The 25,146-nt window shown below is 46.4% G+C and overlaps 1 protein-coding gene across 2 annotated transcripts; it reads right to left on the reverse strand.

Annotated features, from left to right (window-relative positions):
* Positions 1-1,302: 1,302 nt before the first annotated feature.
* Positions 1,303-24,800, reverse strand: cfap58 (cilia and flagella associated protein 58). 2 transcript variants are annotated; one of them, XM_086226879.1, is made up of 18 exons: positions 24,663-24,800; positions 24,132-24,398; positions 23,012-23,160; positions 22,766-22,916; positions 21,341-21,535; positions 19,919-20,056; positions 19,367-19,526; positions 18,415-18,497; positions 18,030-18,221; positions 17,768-17,929; positions 17,544-17,690; positions 17,189-17,329; positions 12,274-12,497; positions 11,517-11,625; positions 11,299-11,403; positions 6,444-6,563; positions 3,998-4,122; positions 1,303-1,804 (listed from the first exon to the last, which is right to left on the reverse strand). In XM_086226879.1, the coding sequence occupies exons 1-18, from the start codon at positions 24,672-24,674 to the stop codon at positions 1,693-1,695; spliced, it is 2,592 nt and encodes an 863-aa protein (XP_086083005.1). In that variant the 5' UTR covers positions 24,675-24,800; the 3' UTR covers positions 1,303-1,692. The 2 variants fall into 2 exon arrangements, with proteins under 2 accessions (XP_086083005.1, XP_086083007.1); XM_086226881.1 differs by lacking the exons at positions 1,303-1,804; positions 3,998-4,122; positions 6,444-6,563 and adding an exon at positions 8,607-9,643.
* Positions 24,801-25,146: the final 346 nt, after the last annotated feature.

Genomic DNA, 25,146 nt, shown 5'->3' on the forward strand with positions numbered 1-25,146 from the left:
GATTGTTGGACGCTATATTTTGATTTTCATAATTATAGCTGACATTGTTGTTGTTTTTAATGACGTCTCCCTGCTCTGTCTCGGTTGACTCATGAGGAAGTGTTGGGTCTCTTTGAATCCCATCTAAAAAGTGAGTTCTCTATTTGTGTCATGAGCTAATGAGATATCTTTATTAGCTGCTGTGGAAGTGGAGCTGCTACACTTCAGTCAGCTGCACACTCCTTTGACACTGACACTAAACCAGTTTCGGTTAACACCAGCTTGTCTCTCCAGTATGAACCCCACACTTGCGTGAGACCCGGTTGGGTTGATTTCAAAGATCTTCCTCTGCACATAAATCCCCCACTGATAAAGACGAGAGGACTAAAAAGACTACTACACCTTACATTTGCAACAAAGTTTTGAGACAAAATAACTGTGACTACAAACTAACTTCCCTCCGAAGTCCAGACGCCTTCGTTTGCTGATGAGAGCCACTGCGGCGCTTGTGTGTGGAGCTCAGGCTCAGACAAAGTGTCCAGTCTGGGTGAACTTTGCTGACGTCTAGTGGCGATCGTAGGAACCCTCATCATTGTGTTCATAACTGAGAAAGGATTAGGATGGATTTACCACATGATTCCAGTTACCAGATGATATTAATATGATCATCAGAAGTGGGGAAAAACAACAAAGTACCAGGGTTCGTTGCTTCCATGAGAACTAGAACATGAACACATATCAATGGTGCCAAGCTGGTGGAGGGAGGTGTTACAGGCAAATCTGTCCCCAGATTGTTTCAACTGGTGAGTTTCATTCATCACACACTTCAGATCTAACCAGGTGCTGAGAGGAGGAGGAACGACTCACTGCCTTTGGTTTTATCCATTCAACATTGGTACGACTGCAGGTATGTGTTTATGTACTGTACATGAGTACTTTTAGTCTCCATGCATCACTCCATCAGCTGTATTGCTTTCCTCATCAAAACAAAAACGAGTGATACTGAGAGTAAATCATGACAGTGACTGAGCTGACGAGAGGTCAAAGTACATTTTTAGCAAATGTGCAGTTTGGACTTTTAACATCAGACCTCACACAAAGGCTCCAGTAACTGTGACTCTCGTTAGTTTAAATACATTCATAAGGGGAATTGTGTTTTTCCCCCCTGCGCCCACCCACACACACACACACACACCTGGGGATTAGGTGCCCTGCTCAGGAGCACTTCAGCAAAGGGCTCGATCTCCAACCTGCCCTTCAAGCCTCATCTGCCCTCTTACATCTGAGTACGGTGCTGCAGTGATGAATTCTGAGAAGAATTAAGATTCATGGACGCTTTAATTGTTAGTCACATGTAACAGAACGTTGCACAGACAAGAACGCAGTAACACCCAGTTGAAGCTGACAAGACTGATCACTAGTCAGCCTCGTGTGTGTGTGTGTGTGTACAGGCCATGTGCTAGAAGTCAGAAAGAATCTTCTCCAGTAAAACTCTCCTAAAAAAGACACCCTGATCTGTTCCGTGGTTGTGTAGCTGTTAACCAGAAGCTTCATCCTTTCAGAGAACCTGACAGGCTCAACGTGGCTGAAATCAGAGCGACAACTGTGACGTGTGCATCCTTTGGTGTGTTGATCACACAACGTAAGGTTCTCCTCCAAGAAGAATGTTCTGCAGGAGGCTTCCCTAGATGACATGCCAGTGGATGAAGAACTTTATCTTCTGACAGGGTTGTCAATTTTGAAGCCTCCTCCGGTAAAGTGTGGTTTGCTGCTCAGCTGGGGCAGCGGTTCCACCTGTTCTGCTTTGGTCTTGGTTCTCTGCTCACTGACGAAAGACACAAGACATGAGAGAACAAAGGACAGAGAACTAGAAACAGATCCATGCTTTCTCTCCAGCAGGCCAGATTACAGTCATGGCCTTCATTCAGAAGGCTGCTGCTGACTCCTCACAGGAACTCACAATCCTTCTGTCACCAAGTACAAGAGCAATAAATAGAAGAAATTATAGTAAACTACAGTAAAAACTATAATACACGATAATAAACTACAGTAAAAATTATAATATATATGTGTGTATGATATTTATCATATGCATCAAGATGGATAAAGCAAAAAAGCTGTTGGGCGCAAAATAGAACGAGAGGGAGAGACCAGGAGGTGGCTTGTGAAAGGGTGACAGTTAAACAAGTGGATGGGAGAGGCAACAGGTGGGATGATTTAAAGTGTGACATCTGTGCTTGGAGGCTAGCAAATATTCATATGAACAGACTGACTAGCGTATGCTAACTGGGCATGTAGCAGTCAAATGTGGGTTTATGGCAAGCTTCAAATAAGCATGGCTGAGGCTACTGAGTTGTCAACTGACAAATATAAAGAAGCACATTCAATAAATGACAAAAATCTGGAAATCATGGCCGATGCAACAACTCTGGTTTAGCATGGAATCATGCATAGATTGAGTCAGCCCAGTGGAGCAGTGGTCCTCACTGTGGCCCCCATCAAGAAGGTTGTGGGTGGAGCCCCGGCTGCAGCACGGGGTCTTTCTGGGTGAGTCTCCATGTTCTCCCTGTTCCTGCTGGGTTCTCTCTGGTACTCCAGCTTCCTCCACAGTCCAAAGACATCAAGAGGGACCAGGTTAATCCAGACTCTAAATTGACCGTAGGCGTGGCTGGGAGAGCCAATGGTTGTCTGTCTCTATGTGTTGGCCCTGATGGACAGGTGACCTGCCCAGGGGGAAGGCTGCTGGGATAGGCTCCATCCCCCCCCCCCCCCCCCCCCACAAACCTTAACAGGAATAAGCAGAGGACAATGGATGGATGGATTCACTACCTAACTGGAAGCTTGCAAATATTCATGTTAACAGACTGTTGTCAGATTAGCTAGTGCATTTCCGGCTGGCGTGAATGCAAACCAATGTTGCTGACAGCTACATTTACATTTTGGTTTAACCCTATGTTACCAATCCCACCAAAATGCTCGAGACATCCAGATTTTACGAAGGTAAACTAACAACTGTTAAAAATAAAAGGTAGCATTCACAATAAATGATAATAAATTGGAAAACATAGTTTATCATGGACTTACCAGATTTTGTGCTACCCTTAGCTGTTCATGTTTGCTGTGCTGTCAGACCTACAGGCTACAGTTACTGCTGGTGACATGGAGGCTGTCATGAACCTACGGGGTCACATCTCTTACAGGTCTGTGCTAAGTGGCTTTCCATAATTGTACTTTTTACAATCCAAATGTGACTGTAATGTACACAGCAGCACAAACTTATACTGCAGATTAAGTTTTGTTTTTGTTTGTTTTTAGTTGTCTTGCCGATGCTATCAGTCGGCTGATTTCAGAATTGACTTCTGCTGCTATATTTAACAGTGAGTTCATTTTATTCAGGAGTGATTAATATTATTAATAAGGAAAAACTAATATGTAAAATCTATTACATTGGTGTGAGGGGTAAAAATGGTGAAATGGGACATTCTTGACACCCCCAGTTACCCTGCTGAGTGTCCCTGCAGCTAAGGAGCCAGCCCAGTCCTCCTCCTGACCAGTAGTCACGATTATCATTCTTCAGTCTTCCCCAGTCAGTGTCCAGTAAACAGGAGATTCCAGTTGATTAAGGCTTAAAATTGTCTAAAGATGGTCAACAGTTTAATTTCATATAAATGCTGCCCACAGACGTGTCATCCAATAAATTACATCACCACCTGGGTGCTGATGTTTGGTCACTTCCCTCCACTGTCACATGTATTTTTTCCCAAGAAAATAATGTGATTAGTGGATTTATTGGTTGTTTTTATAAGGCCAATGTTCCCCAAACTTGGAAGGAGTGTAGTCTGGTCCAAGGAGGAAACATACATTTTAGGGAAAATCCATTGAACACAGAGAAATACTTCTTTTGTTTTACACCTCACTATCGAGGTCTTTAGTCTCCAAGCGCCTGCCTGTCAGCACATTACGGTCACATCACCTTGGTGGAGGCATGTGCTGTCTGAGTGAGAGTCCTGCATCTCACCTGTGAAGCTTCTTCTGACTGAGGTACTTTTTCTTGGTGTTGGCCAGTTCATTAGCCAACCTTTGATTCTCACTTTTGTACTCATTCATCTTGGAGTCCAGCATGGTCACCTCTGCTGTCAACGCCTGTTGAACGCCAAAGTTATGTATGTAACTATGGTTCTACAATGAGTTGTTACACTGAATGTCTCCATCTCACGGATGTAAAGGTTGAAAGTTTATACCAACAAAGTCACCCATGACCCCCAATGACCCTGGTTAACTTGTATCTTCCAGTGACAGAGGGTTTGTTCCCACTCTGAGTGACAACACTGTGGTGGTCATGGAGGATTCATAGAAACTTCGGAAGAAAAGGTACAGCGCAACCCCTGAGCCATCTGAGTTCCATCTCATGAATCACTCACAGACAGAGCATGTAGCTCTCCAACAAGCTTAGCTGAAGTGATGGTGAGGAGAAAAGCAGCCTCAGCAGACACTCCCTTGAGCTCTGCCTGTGTCATAGGCTGAAAGGAAGGCAGAGGCAAAGCATCCAGCGCGAGGGGCAGATGCCACGCCAGAGCTCTCTGTGCTCCTGGGGGTCGTAATCTCAAGGCACCCGTTAGAAAAAGAGACACAAGTCTGACAGGCAGTAACCAAGGCCTGAGTTTGTCCAGAGGACAGTTGCTCATGGGCCTGAAAGCCCTGAGCCCTCTGTTGAGTGGGCTGTGGAACTGGGAGCTGAGACCTCGGGTAGTCACTGGGGTAAGTCTGTGGATGGGAGCAGTGCTCGGGGGCAGCTGAAGGACCCCTAGGCCTGATGGAGGGACCACACCCCTGTGAACCTCAGAGAGCTGTTGCTGAGTCCATCTGGCTTGGACCATGCACTCAAGTGCCTCTTGAGCAGCCGACCCAAATAGCTGACTGGGTTCAACTGCTGGGGGTTCTACAGCACGTCACAGTGAGAGGCGACTGCCAGCCACACCTGGGGCCGAGCCTGGTTGACATCAACCGCCCAAGTTCTCAAGACATCAGAGTAAAAACCTGCAGAGATGAGTCCTCGAGATTATGGATGAAACCATCCAGCGTGACAAAGAACTGCTGTGTTACAGGCTTTAGAGAGCAGATCATCAGTAACCCGACACTGGTGCCAAGGACACCTCATATCCGGCCTCAGAGCCTCATCAGGCGAGACAGTGAGAGCAGCTATAGTCGGCTCAATCGCTGGCATGCGTAACTGTAGCAGTGCAGTGCGAGGGAGTGAGTGAGTGTGCTGCCTACATCAACAATATTAAATGTAACAAGAAATACTCTGAGCACTTAGCCAGCCGTAGAGACCACCGCCCTGGGAGGGCTTGCAGCACTGACAAGCTGTCACATGGCTGCTGGCGCCACAAGCGTTAGAGTTCGCTCTTAGAGTTTAGCTGGAGCTTAATGACAAGCAGATTAGCTGAGAAGTGAGAGGATGAAGAGGAACAGATACTTTAATGTCACTGGACGATAAAGGGGGCTGTGCGGTGGTGCAGTGGTCAGCACTGTGGCCTCACAGCAAGAAGGTTGTGGGTTTGAGTCCCGGCTCAGGCACGGGATCTTTCTGGGTGAGTCTCCATGTTCTCCCTGTTCCTGCTGGGTTCTCTCTGGTACTCCAGCTTCCTCCACAGTCCAAAGACATCAATTTGGGGACGAGGCTGATTGATTCTCTAAATTGACCGTAGGTATGAATGTGAGTGTGAATGGTTGTTCGTCTCTGTGTGTTGACCCTGCGATGGACTGGCGACCTGTCCAGGGTGAACCCCGCCTCTCCCCCGTAGATGCTGGGATAGGCTCCACCCCCCCCCCCCCCCCACGACCCTTAATGTGTCGGAATAAGCGGAAGATGACGATGGATGGATGGACGATAAAGGGTAACTGGGGTCATCAGGGGTCACAGGTGACTTTGTTGGTATAAACAGTCAACCTGTGTATGCGCGAGATGGAGACATTGAGTGCTGAATGCACCGCCTCAGATGGTCAGCAAGGATAAAATAGAACATCTCATTACAACAGACAGCAGGTCAGATCAGGTGAGACGCCTGATCTGACCTGCTGTGTGAAGTAGAAACTCAACAAGTGCTCAGTAACAGTTTGTGGATACACGTCAACAAAGTGAATCAGTATACTGTAGGCACAGAAATCCTTTTGGCCTGGATTTGTGTCCAGAAATAAACAGTTGTGCAGTATACTACAAGTGTACTGAGGTTTCTACTTAATTCAAATAATTCCACTGACAGAAAGCTTCCATCAGACTTAAAAGACACAAAGTTAAATGAAATATTTCAAACATTTTGACATTCTATTGAAGCCTCTCATAGAAACCTGTATTTGGAGGCAATGACTAGTAGTTGTGTATTCCTGTCTGACTTAGGCAGCAGATCAGTCACTGTAGAATGTGTGTATTGGACACTTTTGACAGACGTCCTTGAGTTTCCAACCTTCAGCTTCTTGGTTCTGTCTCTCAGTGTCCACTGGCAGTGCTGCAGCTGCTCAGCTGCCTCTGGACCAGGCTGCCGCGCCAGAATATGCTTCAGCTCCACATACAGCCTCTCTTTCTCCTGGGAGAAGGAAGACGAAACTAGTCTGAATATTTCAAATATAGACAAAGACAGAGAATGGAGGAAGACAGAGAGACAGAAGGAGAGAGAGGGACAGAGATAAAGAGAGAGAGAAAGGAGGAGAGGCTGATGGACAGAGACAAAGACAGAGAATGGAGGAAGACAGAGAGACAGAAGGAAAGAGAGGGACAGAGATAAAGAGAGAGAAAAAGGAGGAGAGACTGATGGACAGAGACAAAGACAGAGAATGGAGGAAGACAGAGAGACAGAAGGAAAGAGAGGGACAGAGATAAAGAGAGAGAGAAAAGAGGAGAGACTGATGGACAGACGGGGACGTGAGCAGGTGGAGCTACGGGTGGCAGCTGGAGCCTCTTCAGGTTTGCAGCCTCGTCCAGAAGCACCAGGATCTGGGATGAGGGGAGCCCAAAGGATCCGGAGAAGAAGACGAGTTCGTAATACGCATGAGTATGATTTATATATGACAAATATAGGAGGAGAGAGAGGAGTAGAGAGAAGCCCAGTGCATCATGGGAGATCCCAGCAGTCTGAGCCTACAGCAGCAGATCTAAGGGCCATCTTAAGCAGTCCTGACTATAAGCCTGATCAACAAGGAAGGTCTTAAGTCTGCTCTTAAACCTAGAGAGGGGGTCTGGGTCCTGGACTGAAACTGGGAGACGGTTCCACAGGAGGGGAGCCTGATAGCTGAAGGCTCTGGCTCCCATTCTACTGTTAGAACTCTAGGAACCAGCAGGAACCCTGCATCCTGGGAGTGAAGGGTTCTAGCTGGATCATAGGGGACTAGGAGCTCTGTCAGGGATGAAGGAGCCTGATAGCTGAAGGCTCTGACTCCATTCTACTGTTAGAACTCTAGGAACCAGCAGGAACCCTGCATCCTGGGAGTGAAGGGTTCCAGCTGGATCATAGGGGACTAGGAGCTCTGTCAGGGATGAAGGAGCCTGATTGTTGAGGACTTTGATGGTAGAAGAAGAATTTTAAATTCGGTTCTGAATCTGACAGGGAGCCATGCAGAGAAGCAGTCCAGGAGAGACCTGGTCTCTGCTACCAGTTCTAGTCAGGGGGGCAGCAGCGTTCTGGACCAGCTGGAGAGTCTTTAGGGACTTGTTAGTCCAGCCTGGTAGGAGGGAGGTGCAGTAATCCAGCCTGGAAGTGACAAAAGCAGGGACTAGTTTTTCTGCATCTTCTTGAGCCAGGATGTGTCTGATCTTAGCGATGTTACGTAGATGGAAGAAAACAGTCCTAGAAATTTGCTTAATGTGGGCATGAAAGGACAGATCCTGATCAAAGAGAACTCCTAGGTTCCTTACGGTGGTGCTGGGGGCCAAGGTAATTCCTTCCAGGGTACCTGTCTCAGTAGATAGGGTGGTCCTCAGGTGTTTGGGCCCAGCACAAGAACTTCAGTTTATCAGAGTTTAATAAAGGAAATGATGGTCCTCCATGTTTCCTGTCCTTCAGAAAGGCCTCCAGTTCAGTCAGCTGGTTTGTTCCATGTGGATCATTGATGAGTTCAGCTGAGTGTCGTCTGCATAGCAGTGAACATTAATGGAGTGTTTCCTGATCATGTGACCTAGAGGAAGCAGGTACAGGGTGAAGAGGACTGGTCCAAGCACAGACCCTTGTGGAACACCAGAACTGACTGTAGTGGTCTCAGAGGAACCATCATTAACTAGTACCAACTGAGATGGACCTAGTAAATATGACCTAAACCAGTTTATTGTGGTTCCTTTAATACCAGTGACAGGTTCCAGTCTCTGTAGAAGGATATGGTGGTCAGTGGTACCAAAGCTGCACTGAGATCTGATCAGACCAGCACAGAGACCAGTCCCTCATCTGGTACCAGTAGGAGGTCACTGGTACCTTTGACTAGTTCTGTTCCTGTGCTAGGATGAACCTGGAACCTGACTGAATCCTCCAATCAGCTGTTGCTGTGGAGAAGTCACAGAGCTGTTTAGCAGCTGCTTTCTCCAGAACCTTGGAGAGAAAAGGAAGATGTGATGTTGGTGTGTCGTTGGTCGAACTTCTGGATCCAGGCTTGTTTTTTGAGGAGGGTCTAATTACTGCTACTTTAAAGGACTGAGGGACGGAACCAGATACCAGTGCCACATTGATCATATCTAAGAGGGAGGGGCTAACGAGGGGAGAGAGTCTTGGAGCAGCTTAGTTGGGATGGGGTCTAGGAGACAGGTGGAGGTTTAGAGGAGGACATTATTGAACTGAGCTCATGAAGGCTGATGGGAGAAAAACTATCCAAGTGTGTGTCTGGTCCTCCAGCTGCCTCTAAGGTTCTGGGTTCTAGGGGCCATGTTGTCAGCTGAGGGCAGCAGGAGAAGAAGTTTCTCTCTAATCAGGAGAATTTTGTCATTAAAGAAGTCCATGAACTCTTTGCTGCCCAGGGAAACAGGACTACTTGGTTCAGTAGAGCTGTGGCTCTCTGTCAGTCTGGCTCCAGGACTGAAGAGGAACCTGGGTTGTTCTTGTGTTCCTCTGTTAGTGCTGAGTAGTCGGCTGCTCTTGCTATACGAAGGGCTTTTGTTATAACTTTTAAGGCTGTCTTGCCAGATGATGTGAGACTCCTCCAGTTTGGAGCAGCTCCATCTTCTCTCTCACTTCTGGGTTTCTTGTTGAAGCTGTCAGGTTCCAGAACCGTACCAAGGTGCTTGTTTCCTTGGATTCATAGTTTTCTGTTTTAGTGGGCCAGTAGAGTCCAGAGTTGTTGCTAAGGTGCTGCTGCTCTATGATAAAATGATCACTTTGGGAGGGACTAAGGTGGACAACAGCGTCCTCTGTTACAGTGGGACATGACACTGAATTTAGCACCAATGGAACCACTTCCTTAAATCCAGGTGTGGCCTGATCAGACAAACATCTGGAAACTACAGTTTTCCTGAGTGGAGTGTAGTTGATCAGTCCAAATTCCAAAGTGATTGATTGGTGGTCTGATAAAAGCGTTCTGTGGAAACACAACCAGATGTTCAGCTTCAGTTCCACATGTTAGGAGGAGGTGGAGGTGTGGTTGTGACAGTGAGGGGGTTCATGGACAGACTGATGGACACCAGTTGAGTCTAGGAGAGAGAGAAATGCAGTACCAGACTGTGGTTATCAACATCCTCATGAATACTGAAGTCTCCTCCAATCAGGACTTGATCTGATTTAGAACTAAACTGATAGAAACTCTGAGGATTCAGATCAGAATCCAGAGTCAGGACCAGGAGGACGGTCCTCAATCATCAATAAGAGAGGTTGTATTGTTTTCCAGGCTGGATGAGACAAAATAAGAATCAGACTTTCAAATGAATTGAACCTTGTTTTGGGTTTGGGATTTATTACTTAACTTTTGTCAAAAATGGCAGCAACTCCACCTCCTCGGCCAGAACCTGGAGGAATGTGAGTGTTCCTGTGAGTGGATTCATTCAGACCAGCATCCTCATCGTCACCAGCCAGGTTTCAGTGAGACCCAGCAGGTCAACACAATCGTCAGATATCAGTTCATTCACCAATTCAGTTTTTGCCGTCAGAGGTCTGATATTTAAAAGTCCACATCTAATTTTTTGATTTTTTTTTTAGTTAATTTAGTGGTTGTGTTAATTTTGATTGACTCCTCTACAAGTAGAACTGGAATGAGTAAACTGACTTGGTCGGGAGACAGTCACAGTCTCTATGTAGTTTTGGGTGGGTAACTGCCCCCTAATGGACGCGCAGAGAAGTGTGTAAGACGGCAGCTCTGCTTCCTGGTCTGAACTCTGGGTTGTTGAAGAAGAAGAAGAACTCTGTAGCAACGCCAGAGAAGAAGAAGAAGAAGAAGCCAAACAATTGTTTCTAGGAAGACGAGGTGGAACAAGCAGCGGACGCTCCTCCATCAAACACATGGGTTGTGTGGACTTATTTTGTCCTCCATGCAAAAGACGAGGCAGCGGTGAGACGGCGGTGGATGAAACCAAAGCGGCGGTCAAACGATGAGGGTCCACAACAGCGTAGCCTGGGCCAGCACTGCTAGCATGATAGAAGGACATGAAGCTGCTGGAGGCTCAGTGCTGCAGCTCCCTGAGCTCAGACCCTCTAGATCCTGGTGAAACTGCAGCCCTGAGCACCACTGGAGGTTTGTTCTCCTTCCATCAGGAATGGAGTCGTCCTCTTTGTTCACAGCAACAAAGCACTTTTTAATGAAGTTTTATGTTTGGATTTGCATTGAAGTCTAAATAAGAGAGAATACAAACTTTTAGTTTTTCAAAGCAAAGAGCATTTTATTTTGTAGTGACGCAGTAAAAACTGGTAGGTCTGCATATTCAGGAAGAAAATAAAGAAGGTTTGATTTTTGCATTTCTGATTTTCTTTCATCGTTACTTCATATCGTGGGTATTTTGTATCATGAGCCCTGTTTCGTATTTCATATCATTTTGTGAGTGGGCTATTTGGTTGTACCCCTAGTACTTGGAGTAGTTTACTAATTCAAAGCCATTAGAGACAGAATACAAGAAAATCAATGTAGTCTGTGTCCTGCTGTGAGCCTGTTGGTTGCCAGCCAGTGCAGAGTGCACTCCACAAAAGTAGATTCATTAACAGTTGAAAACAGTCCTCCAATATATGCAGTGTTTCCTGAGGTTGTAGGAGTTCATATAAATACTAATATAAATTGAGAAAATCATATAAAATGATGTCAGCACTGGTACTTTTCTGGTCACATGGCTCATTTAACAACACCTAATTGTGTGTGTGTTACCTGTAATAAGAGCTCATGTTCCTCCAGCTCTTGAGTCTTGGCGATCAAGCGTTTCTGTAAGGACTGAATCTTCTGAATGAGTTCGTACTTGTCTGGGTCACTGCCCTGGAGGGGGGGGGTGGGGTGGTTGTTTATTTATTCAGCTCACACACTGATAGCACATATCTGAATATCTGATAGATGCTTCTCAGCTAAACCCCCCCCCCACACACACACACCTCCAGCCGTCTCCATCTGTGGATGTTGATGGGCTTCAGCTGTTCCTCCAGGACGCTGCTCCTCATCCTCTCTCTTGCCAGCTCCCTCTGCAGGTGAAACAGCTCTCGCCTACAACAAAACAACTCTCAGTTATTGTCACAACTCTACTAAAAAAACTCTGATTGCAGTAACTTATTTCTATCCCTCCATCCCTCCATCATCCATCCATCCCTCCATGTTCTCCCTCTCCTCCTGTTCAGGGTGGTGGGGGTGGAGCCTATCCCAGCAGCCTTCCCCCTGGACAGGTCACCAGTCCATGGCAGGGCCAACACATAGAGACAGACAACCATTGGCTCTCCCAGCCACGCCTACGGTCAATTTAGAGTCTGGATTAACCTGGTCCCTCTTGATGTCTTTGGACTGTGGAGGAAGCTGGAGTACCAGAGAGAACCCAGCAGGAACAGGGAGAACATGGAGACTCACCCAGAAAGACCCCGTGCTGCAGCCGGGGCTCCACCCACAACCTTCTTGCTGGGGGCCACAGTGAGGACCACTGCTCCACCCTGCTGCCCCATAACTTATTTCCTTAGTGCAAAATATTAAAAAAATGTTCATGGCAATTTTTCCAAGCGGAAAAATGAATTTTGACAAAATAACAAGCCAGTGGTGGTGGTCTGTCTGGCTCCTGGCCTTTGTAATCACCTTTCATACTGAAAGTACAGCATCTGCGTATTGTCTCAGGGTTCTGATGGAAGGCGTCCCCCCTCCCCCTCTTACCTCAGCTCCTCTGTGTTGGGTACAGTCTTGTCCAGGATGTTCTTCTTGCGTTGGAGCCTCTTGATCTCCAGCTTGAGGAGGCAGATATCCTCTAGTCTCTGGTTGTACTGGAAGTCCCCCTTGCTCAAGATGGATTGCTGGATGCGGATCTTCTCATAAAGCAGCGCGCGCTCATCGTTGCGGTGCAGCAGCTGCTTGCCCAGGTTGTCTCGCTCTCTGACCACCTGCAGGGACGTTTCCCCAACAGATAGTAAGAAGGAGGAGGTGAGGCAAGAACACAAGACTCTGTGACAGCTTTCTTGTGATCTTTGTTTGTTCATTTCTGATTTGAATGTCCATCTGCTCATTGTGAATATATTATATTATGGAAGGTTAATCATTTAGATGGTACTTTTTTACTGATGATGTGTCCCAGCGCATCCGCAAGATGTATCTTTGAACTTTGAACTTTGAACCAGTGACGCCCAGGAATAGACTGGGTGGCAACCAAGGACAGTTTGGTGACGACTGGAAAGACAATTGACAGCCCGGAAAGACGGCACCCGGGACAGGAAGGGCTAGCACCTCAACCTGTTTTCTGCGAGGGAGAAACCCACAAATTGCTACGAAAAAGCCTTCTGAGAAATACCCCCAAGGGAGCCCGAGGTGGGGAGAATGAGAACCCCAACAGGACAGACTCAACGGTATCGAACTACGCAAACGGAAACACAACTACGAATCCAAGATGCATCTGCGGAAAAGTGTGCAAAAACACGCGCGGCCTAAACACACATCCGGCCAGGATGAAATGCAGGGAGCAGGAGAACATACTGCAACGCACAGGATCTGATCCTGGTGAGACGCAGGAGGAGCCTGGCCCGGAGTCACCCCACAGAGCCCAGTCCCTCCAAGTAGTAGAGCCTTCCAATCCCTGCAAAGTAGTCCAACAGAAGCGGATCAAATGGCCTCCAGCTAAGAGCCAGTCAGTGTGGTCACAGTTTGACACTGATGTGAGCAAGATCCTGGAAACCACAAGGAAGGGGGAAGTAGACCGGCGGCTCGAGACCATGACTGCAATCATAGTCAGCTATGCAGCCGAGAGGTTTGGCCACATCGAGAGCAGTAACATCAAGCCCAGCTACACTGTGAACCGCAGAGCCACCCTGATCCATAGACTGCGTCAGGAACTTCGAAGCCTCAAGCAACAGCATAAGGTGGCTAGCGAAGACGAAAAGCAACCGCTTGTCAAGCTTCGCAACATTTTGAGGAAGAAGCTCATGACGCTGCGCAGAGCAGAGTGGCACTGGAGGCGGGGAAAGGAAAGAGCAAGAAAGCGTGCCGCTTTCATCTCCAACCCTTTCACTTTCTCCAAGAAGCTCCTGGCGCACAAGTGCAGTGGCAGCCTAGTCTGCTCAGCTGAGGACGTAAACTCCTTTCTGCACAACACCCTGAGCGACCCAGAGAGATAAAACTTTCTGGTGAATGGTGAAAGTTGTTGTTCTGCATCTTTTGTCAATAATTACAAAACACACATTCACACAGAATTAATCTTAAGTTTGGGAGTAAAATGAAGATCCACCAAACATTTATTATTCTAAGTGGTGCTCTCCAAAAGCACAGTGATACACTGTCATTGTGGCCAATCATATTGTTACTGTCTGTCCCTCCTCATCACTGCCTGGTCATTGATTTCGTCATCCTCTACCAGTCTCATCCATAGTCATCCCCCACCTGCAGTACCACCAGTGTCTGGACTCCATGGGGGATCCATCTGCTGCTATAACATGATTTCCTTGTGGATTCTAAGTGTCAAAGACTCAAACTATCATTTTCATGCATAATGAACATCAGCTTTTCTACAAATGTCTCTCCTGATTGAACTATTATCAGAATTCCTTCGGGAACTCTCCAACAATGGCTCGAATCTCAAGATTCTTCCAGGACCTACTCATGATGATGGACTAGATCAGGTTCTGGATCACTTTTTCCACCTGGAATCAAACATTACCACCTGGATCTGTTTACATCTGCAACAAACCACACTCTTCCGGTAGTGGGGGTGGTCATGCACTGATGTGTCGCAAGAACTTAAAAATCCGGCCTGTCCCAATGACAGAGCCGTCCTCCTCTGAAGGCCTGGCTGCTCAGCTGAAAGGACCCACGCCTACCCTCACTGTGACCACTGATCCACCTCCTAAACCCTCTGCCACTTTCATTAGTGAGCTCACATCCCTTTTAGCTGATGTTTGTGCTGTCTCCAAATGTCATTTCAACTGCTGATTTTAACATTCATCTTGATAAGCCAACTGGTTCATCTGCCAAGGCTCTGTTTCTACCCTTCATAGTTTTGACCTCGTTCAATTTGTTAATTTCCCAACTCACTGCAAAGGCCATGTTCTCAATTTAGTTTGCTGTTCAGGAGTCACACCATGTGATCTAAGTGCTGTTGATCCTTCAATTTCTGACCTTAAACTTGTTATTTCTAATACTCATCTTCAACTTTCAAAATCTATCCAGAACTGCTCCTTATCCTGTAGAAACCTCAAGAATATAAATATCACTGAGCTTAATAGTCTAATTAGCACCTCCACTCATTTCAGTTCCCCTCACTCCCTCACCGTTGCTGAACTGGTTGATCACTACGCCAACCTTCAACATGCTCTTGACACACTAGCCCCCAGTACAGTTACATTCCCTCAGCCCTCCCCTTGGTACACCCTGAAGCCTCGCCAGCTTCAAACACAGGGTCGCCAGCCGGAGTCATTGGTGAGGAAATCAGGACTGGTCGTGCATCAGCAAATGTGCTCAGACCATCTCACTTCCTATAAATCTGCCAGTAACACAGCCAAGTCCACCTACTTTTCCCATGTCATTAACTCTGCTGACAGCAACACCTGGATTTTATTCTCAATGAAACCCCCTCTCACCTCATCTCCACCTCACAGTGTCACGGGTTTCTGGACTTTTTCAACTTGAAAACTGTCAACATCCACCAGCAACTGACCCCTCCTGCATCAAAGCCACCTCCCCCCAGTGGAGCACCCTGGATCCCCCACCCTCCAACACTCTGTCCACATTTCAACTCCCATCTGCAGAGCGTATTAATAGACTCATCATGGCATCCAAGAACTCTACCTGCCCACTTGATCCTCTCCCCACTGCCTTCATTAAAGCCAGCATTCTCACCGATTATTACATCCATAGTTCACTCCTCCCTTTCCACTGCTACTGTTCCAGTACCTCTGAAGACTGCTTCCATCACTCCCATTCTCAAAAAAACCTAGTTAAGATCCCAATGACCTTAATATCTATTGGCCCGATTCCAATCTCCCATTCATCTGTAAGATCCGAGAAAAGACAGTAGCAACCCATCTCCTGAACCACCTGCAGAATAACAATCTCTTTGAGCCATTCCAGTTTGGTTTCCACCCAAAACAAAGCAGAGAAACAACCCTGATCAAAATCACCTACAACCTCCTTCTGGCAGCAGATTCTGGCCTCCACACCATCTTCATCCTCCTGGACCTCAGTGCCGCCTTTGATACCATCTCCCACTTTATTCTTCTGGAACGCCTGGCTGACACTGGGGTCCTGGGTACTGCATTACAATGGTTCTCATCATATCTATCTGACAGGAAACACTTCCTTCAAGGAAAAAAATGCCCATTCACAACCATCATCTGTCATATATGGTGTTCTGCAGGGTTCAGTGTTGGGACAACTTCTATTCATTGTATACATCCTCCCCCTTGGTACCATCCTCCATCACTTTGGAATTCATTTTCACTGTTATGCTGATGACACACAACTTTACATCTCCACTAAACCAAGCACCCCCGCCCCCGCTCTCATGAACTATCTCCAGGCCATCAACATCTGGATGACAATCTACTCTGACTTAATGGAGATAAAAGCGAAGTCCTGCAAATTTCCATCGACGGTCACCCAGTCCATATCTCCTCCCAAGTCAAAAGCCTTGGTGTCATACTTTACAGAGATCTACCCCCCTCCCCCCACATCAGTGACCTTACCCATACTGCCTTCATGCACTTATGTAACATCTCCAGACTCCAGCCATCTCTCACTCAACACAACACCCAGGTCATGGTCCATGCACTTGTCACTTCACGCATCGATAACTGCAACTCAATCCTCCCTGGTCTCCCCAAAAAACTCGTCTCCAAATAATCCAGAACTCTGCTGCCAGAATCATCGTACGTACAAAACCTCAGACCACATCGCCCCCATCCTCATTCAGCTCCACTGGCTACCTGTCCATCACTGAATTCAATATAGAGTTCTCCTCTCATTTAAAGCTCTCCTGGCCCCCAATATCTGTCAGACCTCCCCCCCTACATTCCCTTCCGTGTATTACACTCCTACTCAGCTGTTCTTCTGTCCCCTGTCCCTCCTGTCTGTCTCTGCCCCCCCCACATCCATCAGCTTGACTCAGTTGGACAATTCAAATCACAGCTCTGAACCCATTTGTTTAGACTCGCCTATCCAGTTTAACTTTCTGTCTTCTATATAATTTATTTTCTCATGTTGTATTATTTGTATTAGGCTGGCACGGTGGAGCAGAGCAGAGACGAGGTTAATCCAGACTCTAAATTGACCGTAGGCGTGGCTGGGAGAGCCAATGGTTGTCTGTCTCTATGTGTTCGCCCTGCCATGGACTGGTGACCTGTCCAGGGGGAAGGCTGCTGGGATAGGCTCCACCCCCACCACCCTCAACAGGAGAAAAGGGAGAACATGGAGGGATGGATGATGGAGGGATGGATGGATGAATGGATGGATGGATGGATTATTTGTATCTTTTATTGGGTGTCCTTAAGTGCCCAAAAAGGTGCCAACACATAAAATGTATTATTAATATTTGCCACGGGGGGAGGAGCTTGAGGACATGATGCGCATCTACCTCATCATCTTTCTTCACCTGTTCCAGTTGTTTTCTCAGTCTGAGTTGCTCTGCGTCACCATCACTTATGGTCTTCTGGAGCTTCTGCTGTTCAGCTTTCTGACTCTCGACACATTGTTTGGTGTCGTCCAGTTGCAGCTTCATCACCTGCAACTCTCCCTGCAGCACCACACATGTATACACAAATCAATCAGTCAATCAATCAATCAATCAACCAATCAATCAATAAGAATAGTAGTAATACTACTGTGCATGGAGGGAAACACTGGAAGATCTGAGACAAGTACTGCTTCCCAGCGCTACCTGTACAACGTAAGCAAAGTGACTGTTCCGGCCCACAGTAGTATGAGGTTCTGGTAACACTGGCACTGACCTTGAGAGCCTCGTTGTCTTTCTCTAAGCGCTTGTGCTCCTGTTGGTCCTTCACGAGGGCCAGCTCCTTCCCACTGATCTCATCTCTCAACCGAGTCACCTGGTTGTCCATGGTCCTCATCCTCCTCTTCATCTCTGCAATCGCTTCCTGGGGTAGAGAGTAAGATGAAATGGAGAGGGGGGGGGGGGGGTAAAGTGTCAGGTACAGGACGTGAACGTTCCTACCTGAGCCTCCAGGAGGTCTTTGCTGTAAAGGTTCCTCTCAGACACCACCGACTCCAGCAGGTTCTCTTGCTGCTTGAGCTTACACTCAGCCTCAGTCACCTTCTTCCTCCAGTCAAATATCTCCTTCTCTCTTACTTCAACATCATCTATCTTTTGTTGCACCTGTGGAACAGAGGAGAGTCAATACTGCTGCTACCTAAAATACTAACCTGTCCAAATAAATCCAAACCCTAAAATCCTCCCGTCTGCATTCGTGACCTGCCTTCTGCATGAGGCTGCTGGTCTCGTTGATGTAGCGATCGCGCTCTTTTTCCAGTTGCTGGATGATCTTGCGCTGCTTCTGAGCCTCCTGGCGGTAGCCGCTGACCTCTTGTTCCAGGGTTTTCTTGTCTTGCTCAAAGAGCTTCACAAGGTTCTGCTGTTTCTCAGTGGACTGAGCAGCTTTGATCATATTCTATTGAACAGGGTTGTACACATAAAAACAGGAAGATATTGGGCCAATGAAAAAGTTAATTTTTCTTTTGTGAAATGAACAGGTTGCTGAATTTGGTTGAATGTGAGAATTCTACTGTGAACTGTCAGAATTGTGATGATGTATGAATGATAATCACAGATATGCCTGCAGGAGTGTAACATGCAGGGGAAACCTTATTCAAGATGTCTCGCTCTCTGATCAGCTCATCGATGGCCTTCCTGTCCACTTCCACTTGCTTTTGTGAAGATTCCAGATCTGCAGATGGAGGACTGAGATCATTAATGTCAAAGTTTACAGCCAATGACATGAATCAGTAAGTTCAGGGTCAGAAACAAAGACATGGGCAATGATGACAATACCTCTGTCTCCTCCCCAGTTATGTGACAGTGTCCATCCCTTTGTACCTCAGGTAAACCTGATGGATGTTTCTACAACGGACTTTGTATGTCACCCACATGGGCTCAAGGGTTGGACAAAGATGAGTAAAATCCTTTAGGTTGCAGATTTGATAGCTTATAAAATAATGAGACAACTAAGATGAGAAGGTGTGTGTGTGTGTGTGTGTGTGTGTGTGTGTGCTGCAGAAACACTTCAGCACTCAAGACACAGATTAACTGTGATAGATAACCTTTAATGAAAAGAAAACTGCAACAGCGTCACACCACAGCTCTGTAGTTACAGAGCACACATGAACAGCCAGCAGCAACGATTACGTCTCATTAAACAGAAACTCTAATTTCCAGTGATCAAGTTTTCTCTTCAATTTTTGTCCTATTTCATGAAAATAGCAGGTATGCTTGTGATGGACACATACTGTCCCAGCTGCATCCTACATGGCCACTCAGGTACAGCTGGTGAGGGCCAAAAGCCAAACCCCAGGCTGCATCGACATCTATGTGATGCACAAATATGTGTAGGTGTGAATGCAGCATGTGTGGCTCCATTGGTCTGAGGAGACACAAAGACGAGATTCCTCTGTGTACATTTAGTTCATTTGATTGTAACCTGAATTTAAGGTTTTAACTCACGCAGGTGAAGCCCTGCTGTCACTGAGGGAGAGACAGACAGGAAACACACACCATTGACTACAGCCTGCTGGTTCTTATGTTGGTGATGTCACACACCTTTCTCCAGACCAGCGATCTGAGCCTTCAGGGTCTCCTTTTGTATGTCTGCATCAGCCTTCTGATCCTCCACTTGATTAAACTTCTTCTGGATGGCTTCTCTCATCTTCGTTTGTTTGGTGATCTCCTGACGCATCTGACTCACTTCCTCCTCTCTCATCTGACAGGTGTGAGGAAAGATGTGGTGAGCAGGCCCACACAGAGCCAGCAGGGTTGGAAGAAAGGAGAGTGGATAATAGGTGTTACTGTGCTCTCATTTTAGGGAAATTCTTCACATCAGTGTTGTGACTTTGCCTACAATTTAGCATGGATAGCACTCTGGGAAATTAATCAGAATCAGAATACTTTATTCATCCCAAAGGGAAATTCTCCAGGTACAAAACTGTTCCATGATGATAAAAACAAAACATTGCCCCTTTATACTTCAAGTAGGACACAGTTTGGAATAAAGTCCACCATTGCTGACTTACTCTAAAATGTCCAAATGCTGCCCCCTTGTGGTCGGAGTAGGTGCGTGTCAAGAATATTTTTGTGGGTGGAGCCTTGTGTTACCTTGAGTTCATTGGTGTACTGCTGATTTTCCAGCGTGAGGTGCTCTTTGGATGATGAGAGCTGCTCACACTCCTGCTGCAGCTTGCTGTTCTTCACCTGCAGCTGCTCCAGATCCCTGCTGGCGCGCTCGTTCAACACCTACCACAGTCAGTCATCAATTATTCATTATGTTTCTTCATACAGATGAGACACAAGCCTTGACAGGAAACCATCACAGACACTCGATCTCGTGACACCCGAATACCTGTGACATCACAATTGAAAAAAACAAAGGTCGATGAGAACTAATCTTGTGCCCTTATTTTGATGTCATTAGACGAACAGAAAAATATGGCGATAAAAATGTAGACAAACAACTCCACCGTGGCAAAGCCTCAGGGATTGATGGGATTGGTCCAGAAATGAAGTGCCGTCTTGGATGACACACCCCGTAAACACTGTGTGGGGTGTGGGACAGTACCAAAGGAGTGGCAGACGAGGGTGGTGGTTCCCCTCTTCAAGACGGAGGACCAGAGTGTGTGTGCTAATCACAGAGGAATCACACTACTCAGCCTTCCTGGGGAAATTTGTCCCAAGGTGCTGGAGAGGAGGGTTCAGCCAGTAGTTGAGCCTCCGATTGGAGAAGAACAATGGGGATTCCTTCCTGGTCATGGAACAACCAGCCTTCACTTTCGCGAGGATCCTGGAGGGTGCCTGGGAGTTTGCCCGGCTATGTGTTGTGGATTCAGAGAAAGCTTATGACCGGGTTCCTCAAGGGACATTGTGGCAGGTGCTGCTATTGAGGGGGGGTGCCTTTGGGACCTGGTCTCTGTATGCTGGAGTTGTGTATGAGTGGTTTGCTCTGTCACAGTGTTGTTACGAAAAGAGATCTGAGCCAGAAGGAGGTGGTTCGGGCATCTGGTGAGGATGTCTCCTCAGAGAGGTGTTCCAGGGACGTCCAGCTGGGAGGAGGCCACAGGGCAGACCCAGGACCAGGTGGAGGGCCTGGAGTGCCTTGGGATCCCCCAGTCAGAGCTGGTCAATGTGGCCATGGAAAGAGAAGTGTGAGGTTCCCTGCTGGAGTTACTACCCCCGGGACCACATCTCTGATAAACTGTTTAAGATGGATGGATGGATGGAAAATAAAATTGTGCTAAAACAAGAAAAGTTTAAAAATCACTAGCAAATTTATGCTGTAAACTACTGATCATGCAGTTCTGTTTATGGTGAGGCAGTGCACTAAAATATGTAGGTTCCCAAATATCAATTATTTTGTCATAATTTGATCAGGCAGCAGTGACACTGCGCATGACGTCAGTCTGGTAGTTGGAGTGGAGCACAAACTTACAAAGATCAAAGATAGGTGCTTTATCTGTTATACTAAAGGCCCCACCCATTCCACCAGTTGTTCGGTGCTAACATTGCTAACATGCTAACATTCACCTTCAGCTCTTTCAGCTGCTGCTCCACTCGCTGCTGTTCCTCTTTTGTCTTTTGGGCCAGCAGGTTCAGAGCTTTGATGTCGCCCATCTTGGCCTCCATGTCAGTGTTCAGTTGTTTCACCTCCTTGTCCAACTTCTCCTTCAACCTCATCTCCCGGAAAATCTCGTTCTGTTGTACCTGGAGCTCCTGTTGGAGCTGGATCACATGCAGCAGCAAAAAGCTGAATTTCATTTATGAGGATCCCTGATATAGAGGATATTCAAAGACTGAACACAACTTTGTTCTTCTGCTGCCATCTTAACCACAACTCCCCAGCAGAGGAAACAGTTTATGTTAGTGGGATCTTCTTGGAAAAATAGAGGACAGTGAGAAAACTAGAACAAGCATTTCCTCATTCATGTCAAGAAACTCAAAAATTAGAAAAGTAGAAATTTAGAATGCCCTTCCTCTCCCCCAAAGGCAGTTGGGATAGGCTCCAGCCCCCCGCAACCCTGAACAGGATAAGTGATCAAAAATGGATGGAAATTTAGAATTCCTTCATTCACTTTTACCAAAAAAAACCCCCAACTCAACATTTACAAAGTATAAAGGTATGAGGATGTGACACTTTTAATGCTAGCGAGGAAAGCCATCATGGTAAAATGGTTGGAGAAGACCCCCCTTCCATCCGTCTGTGGAAATCACTGATCTCCAAAGTTGTGATACTTTAAAATTTGAACACTATATTCATAAAAGGAGATGCTGGGATAGGCTACACCCCCCCGCGACCCTTAATGTAGGAATAAGCGGAAGACAATGGGTGGATTAATAAAAGGACTCATATTTTCCTGCAGAAATGGAGGAAGCCACTGGAACTTTTGGGAGTGGACTATAACCTGGACTTAAATACATAACATGATGGATATTTGTCACTTTTTGTTTTGCTCTGCTTTTTTTTTGTTTTTTGCTTGTCTTCCCTTTCTCTCTGATTGAAAAGAAAAGAAATAATATTCTTTACTCACATACTTTGTCGTATTTCACTACACAATATGAGCTATGGTACAAGCATAATATATATCCTCAGTGTGCTATTGATGTTGCACAAGTATATTCTACATAAACCAGCCATGTAGCGTTTTTGTAATTTTAACTCTTTTTTTTTGTTTTTGTTTACTGTTTGTACTTTTGTCAAAAACTGAATAAACAGAATTTTGAGAAAAAGTATAAAGGTAGTTTTATGAAGCATGTTCAACCACGTCCTTGAAATTCTGAAATTTGAAGTTGTCGAAAGATGTAAATGTCAATGCTGTGTGTATGTTCCCACTGAGCTGCAGGCAGATGGAGCAGAACAATGTTGCAGCATGACTGAATTCCACTAAAAAACAGCAGTTTCTTGTCCGTCTCTTACCTGGGAGACGTTCTCTTACCTGGGAGACGTTCTCTTACCTGGGAGATATGCTCCAATGCTTTCTCTCTCTGGGCTTCCACCTCCAGCTGGTTTGCTGTAACCTTGTTCAGTTTTTCTCTCAGACTCTCCACTGACGTCAGCAGCTGATCCTTCTCCTGGGTCAACTGCTCATTCCTTTGTAGTAAATCACTGAAAAACACAGATGATACCATCATCCATTCTCACTGTCCGCACACCAGATGATAAATAGCTGTAGTAAAGAGAGAGGATGGAGGGGGAGACACCTCTGTTCTTGGTTCATGGAGAAACCAGTTCGTTCTTCTGCTACTTTCTCCAGGTCGTCAATCTCTTCCTTTAACTTTCTGATCTTCTCTTTGCTCTTTTTCTCTTTATCGTGTGAAGCATCCACCATTTTCCAGGCTTTGTCAAGCTCCTGCAGTGGAGGCAGTTGGATGAGCCCCGAGTGGCAAAAAGATGAAATATCAACTAAAATATAAAACTGCTATTTCTATACAAAATACCTAATATATACACAGTCACTGGATAAGATCCCACAGCTGAAGAAAGTACACAGGTCAGATGTGACAAGTAAAAATAGAATAAAACACAAGTTAAAAAAAAAAATCAAACATCCCTCCCTCCATGTTCCCCCTCTCCTCCTGTTCAGGGTGGTGGGGGTGGAGCCTATCCCAGCAGCCTTCCCCCTGGACAGGTCACCAGTCCATGGCAGGGCCAACACATAGAGACAGACAACCATTGGCTCTCCCAGCCACGCCTACGGTCAATTTAGAGTCTGGATTAACCTGGTCCCTCTTGATGTCTTTGGACTGTGGAGGAAGCTGGAGTACCAGAGAGAACCCAGCAGGAACAGGGAGAACATGGAGACTCACCCAGAAAGACCCCGTGCTGCAGCCGGGGCTCCACCCACAACCTTCTTGCTGGGGGGCCACAGTGAGGACCACTGCTCCACCCACAACCTTCTTGCTGGGGGGCCGCAGTGAGGACCACTGCTCCACCGTGCAGCCCAATATAGAACATAGTATTTGCTAAAAAATCCAAAAACCTCTTAACAAAAATGAAGAACTTCCACTTTAATAGAGTCTACAGAAGAAAAACGCATATGTACTCATGTATGTGTATTTGGTAAATACAGACATACAGTACAAAACATGGTGTCTACAATGTTTCTGCCTATGATGACAAAGGACTACGACTGATGTGATGACTCATTCTAGGGCTCTAGAGTTTGAACAAGTACTACATTAGATTACTACATTAGAGGGAATGTTCATTTTTATGTAATCTATTTTCTGTTCTTTGAACCCTCATTAAAATGACAGTGGTGTGATTTCTGATAGAGCGTCTGCTTCATCCGAGCCACCGACAGATGGAAGGTCTTTATACCCGTTTGAGAGAGGCGATGGTTGACTCGTCCTCCTGGGACATCTTCAGGGCCGCAGCTACCTTAGTGGAGGAGGTCACGATCTCTGCGTTCAGCTCCCTGCATTTGAGCATCAGTCTCCTCTCGTTCTCGCGAGACTTCCTCAGAGCATCGACGAGTTTCTCGAACTCCACACGGACCCCGTCCAGACTCGAGTCCCCCATCAGCTCACTCAGGACCACCTGGAACTCGTCTGACCCGAACATTTCCTCAGCAGCTGGGTCTGGCTCCTGCACCAAGACGTAGTTAATGATACACATCCCAGAGCGAGTATGATAGGTCGTTGATAGCTTACACGAGTACAGATCCTGGAACTGTCGAAATTAACCCACTGAATGAACATTTCTGACGACATAGAAACCTTATTTACGTAGTATTTACTTCAGAACCTAACAAACTAGCTGTATGATAAGTGTATCCTATATATTCGTCGTTAATTCCGATGTTTTAATGCTAAAAAAAACATTTTAGTAGCTACACACGACAGGACATACCTCCATGTTCATGAATCAAATCGCTTACAGGCGTTAAACAAAAAGCCGGAGGAGCTGAGGGTGCGCAACTGTTGTCACTGGTTGCCAGGCAACGAGTGATCTCGCGAGAGAATACCCCTTGGTGGTTGGGAATATCGCGCTCATATTATTTTACTATAAAAAATACACTAAATCTGTGTGTATGTGTGTGTGTGTCAGTGAGTCCATCAGAGGAACAGACTCCTCACACTTCATCACCATCCACTGTTTCAGGAGTGAGCCTGGATGGCGTTGACGCTCTCTGACGTCATCCGAGTGTCAGGGATCACGGGCGGATCAAAATAAGAACCCAGTCAGTGACGCTTTGTGATGTCACACAACCCATACCAGCTAGATTATATGTTTAATCAGAAAATGGGTTCCTCCATGTTCCTCCCTAAGGCGGGACACCAGTCTCAGGACTGAGCCACACCCACGAACAACAACCAAAATTTTTGTTACTTGA

The sequence above is a fragment of the Aulostomus chinensis genome, chromosome 15 (assembly GCF_037954235.1).
Source record: "Aulostomus chinensis isolate RoL2024-O1b breed Wild chromosome 15, RoL_Achi_v1.0, whole genome shotgun sequence".
In the NCBI taxonomy this organism is placed as follows: domain Eukaryota; kingdom Metazoa; phylum Chordata; class Actinopteri; order Syngnathiformes; family Aulostomidae; genus Aulostomus; species Aulostomus chinensis.

Excerpts from the sequence above, each read along its gene's own strand:
- cfap58 (XM_086226879.1), bottom strand. Across the intron at positions 20,057-21,340 it reads AGCAGCTGAAAGAGCTGAAG|GTGTTGAACGAGCGCGCCAG; the intron begins GTGAATGTTAGC and ends TGACTGTGGTAG. Across the intron at positions 17,691-17,767 it reads AAGACCTCCTGGAGGCTCAG|GAAGCGATTGCAGAGATGAA; the intron begins GTAGGAACGTTC and ends TCTCTACCCCAG.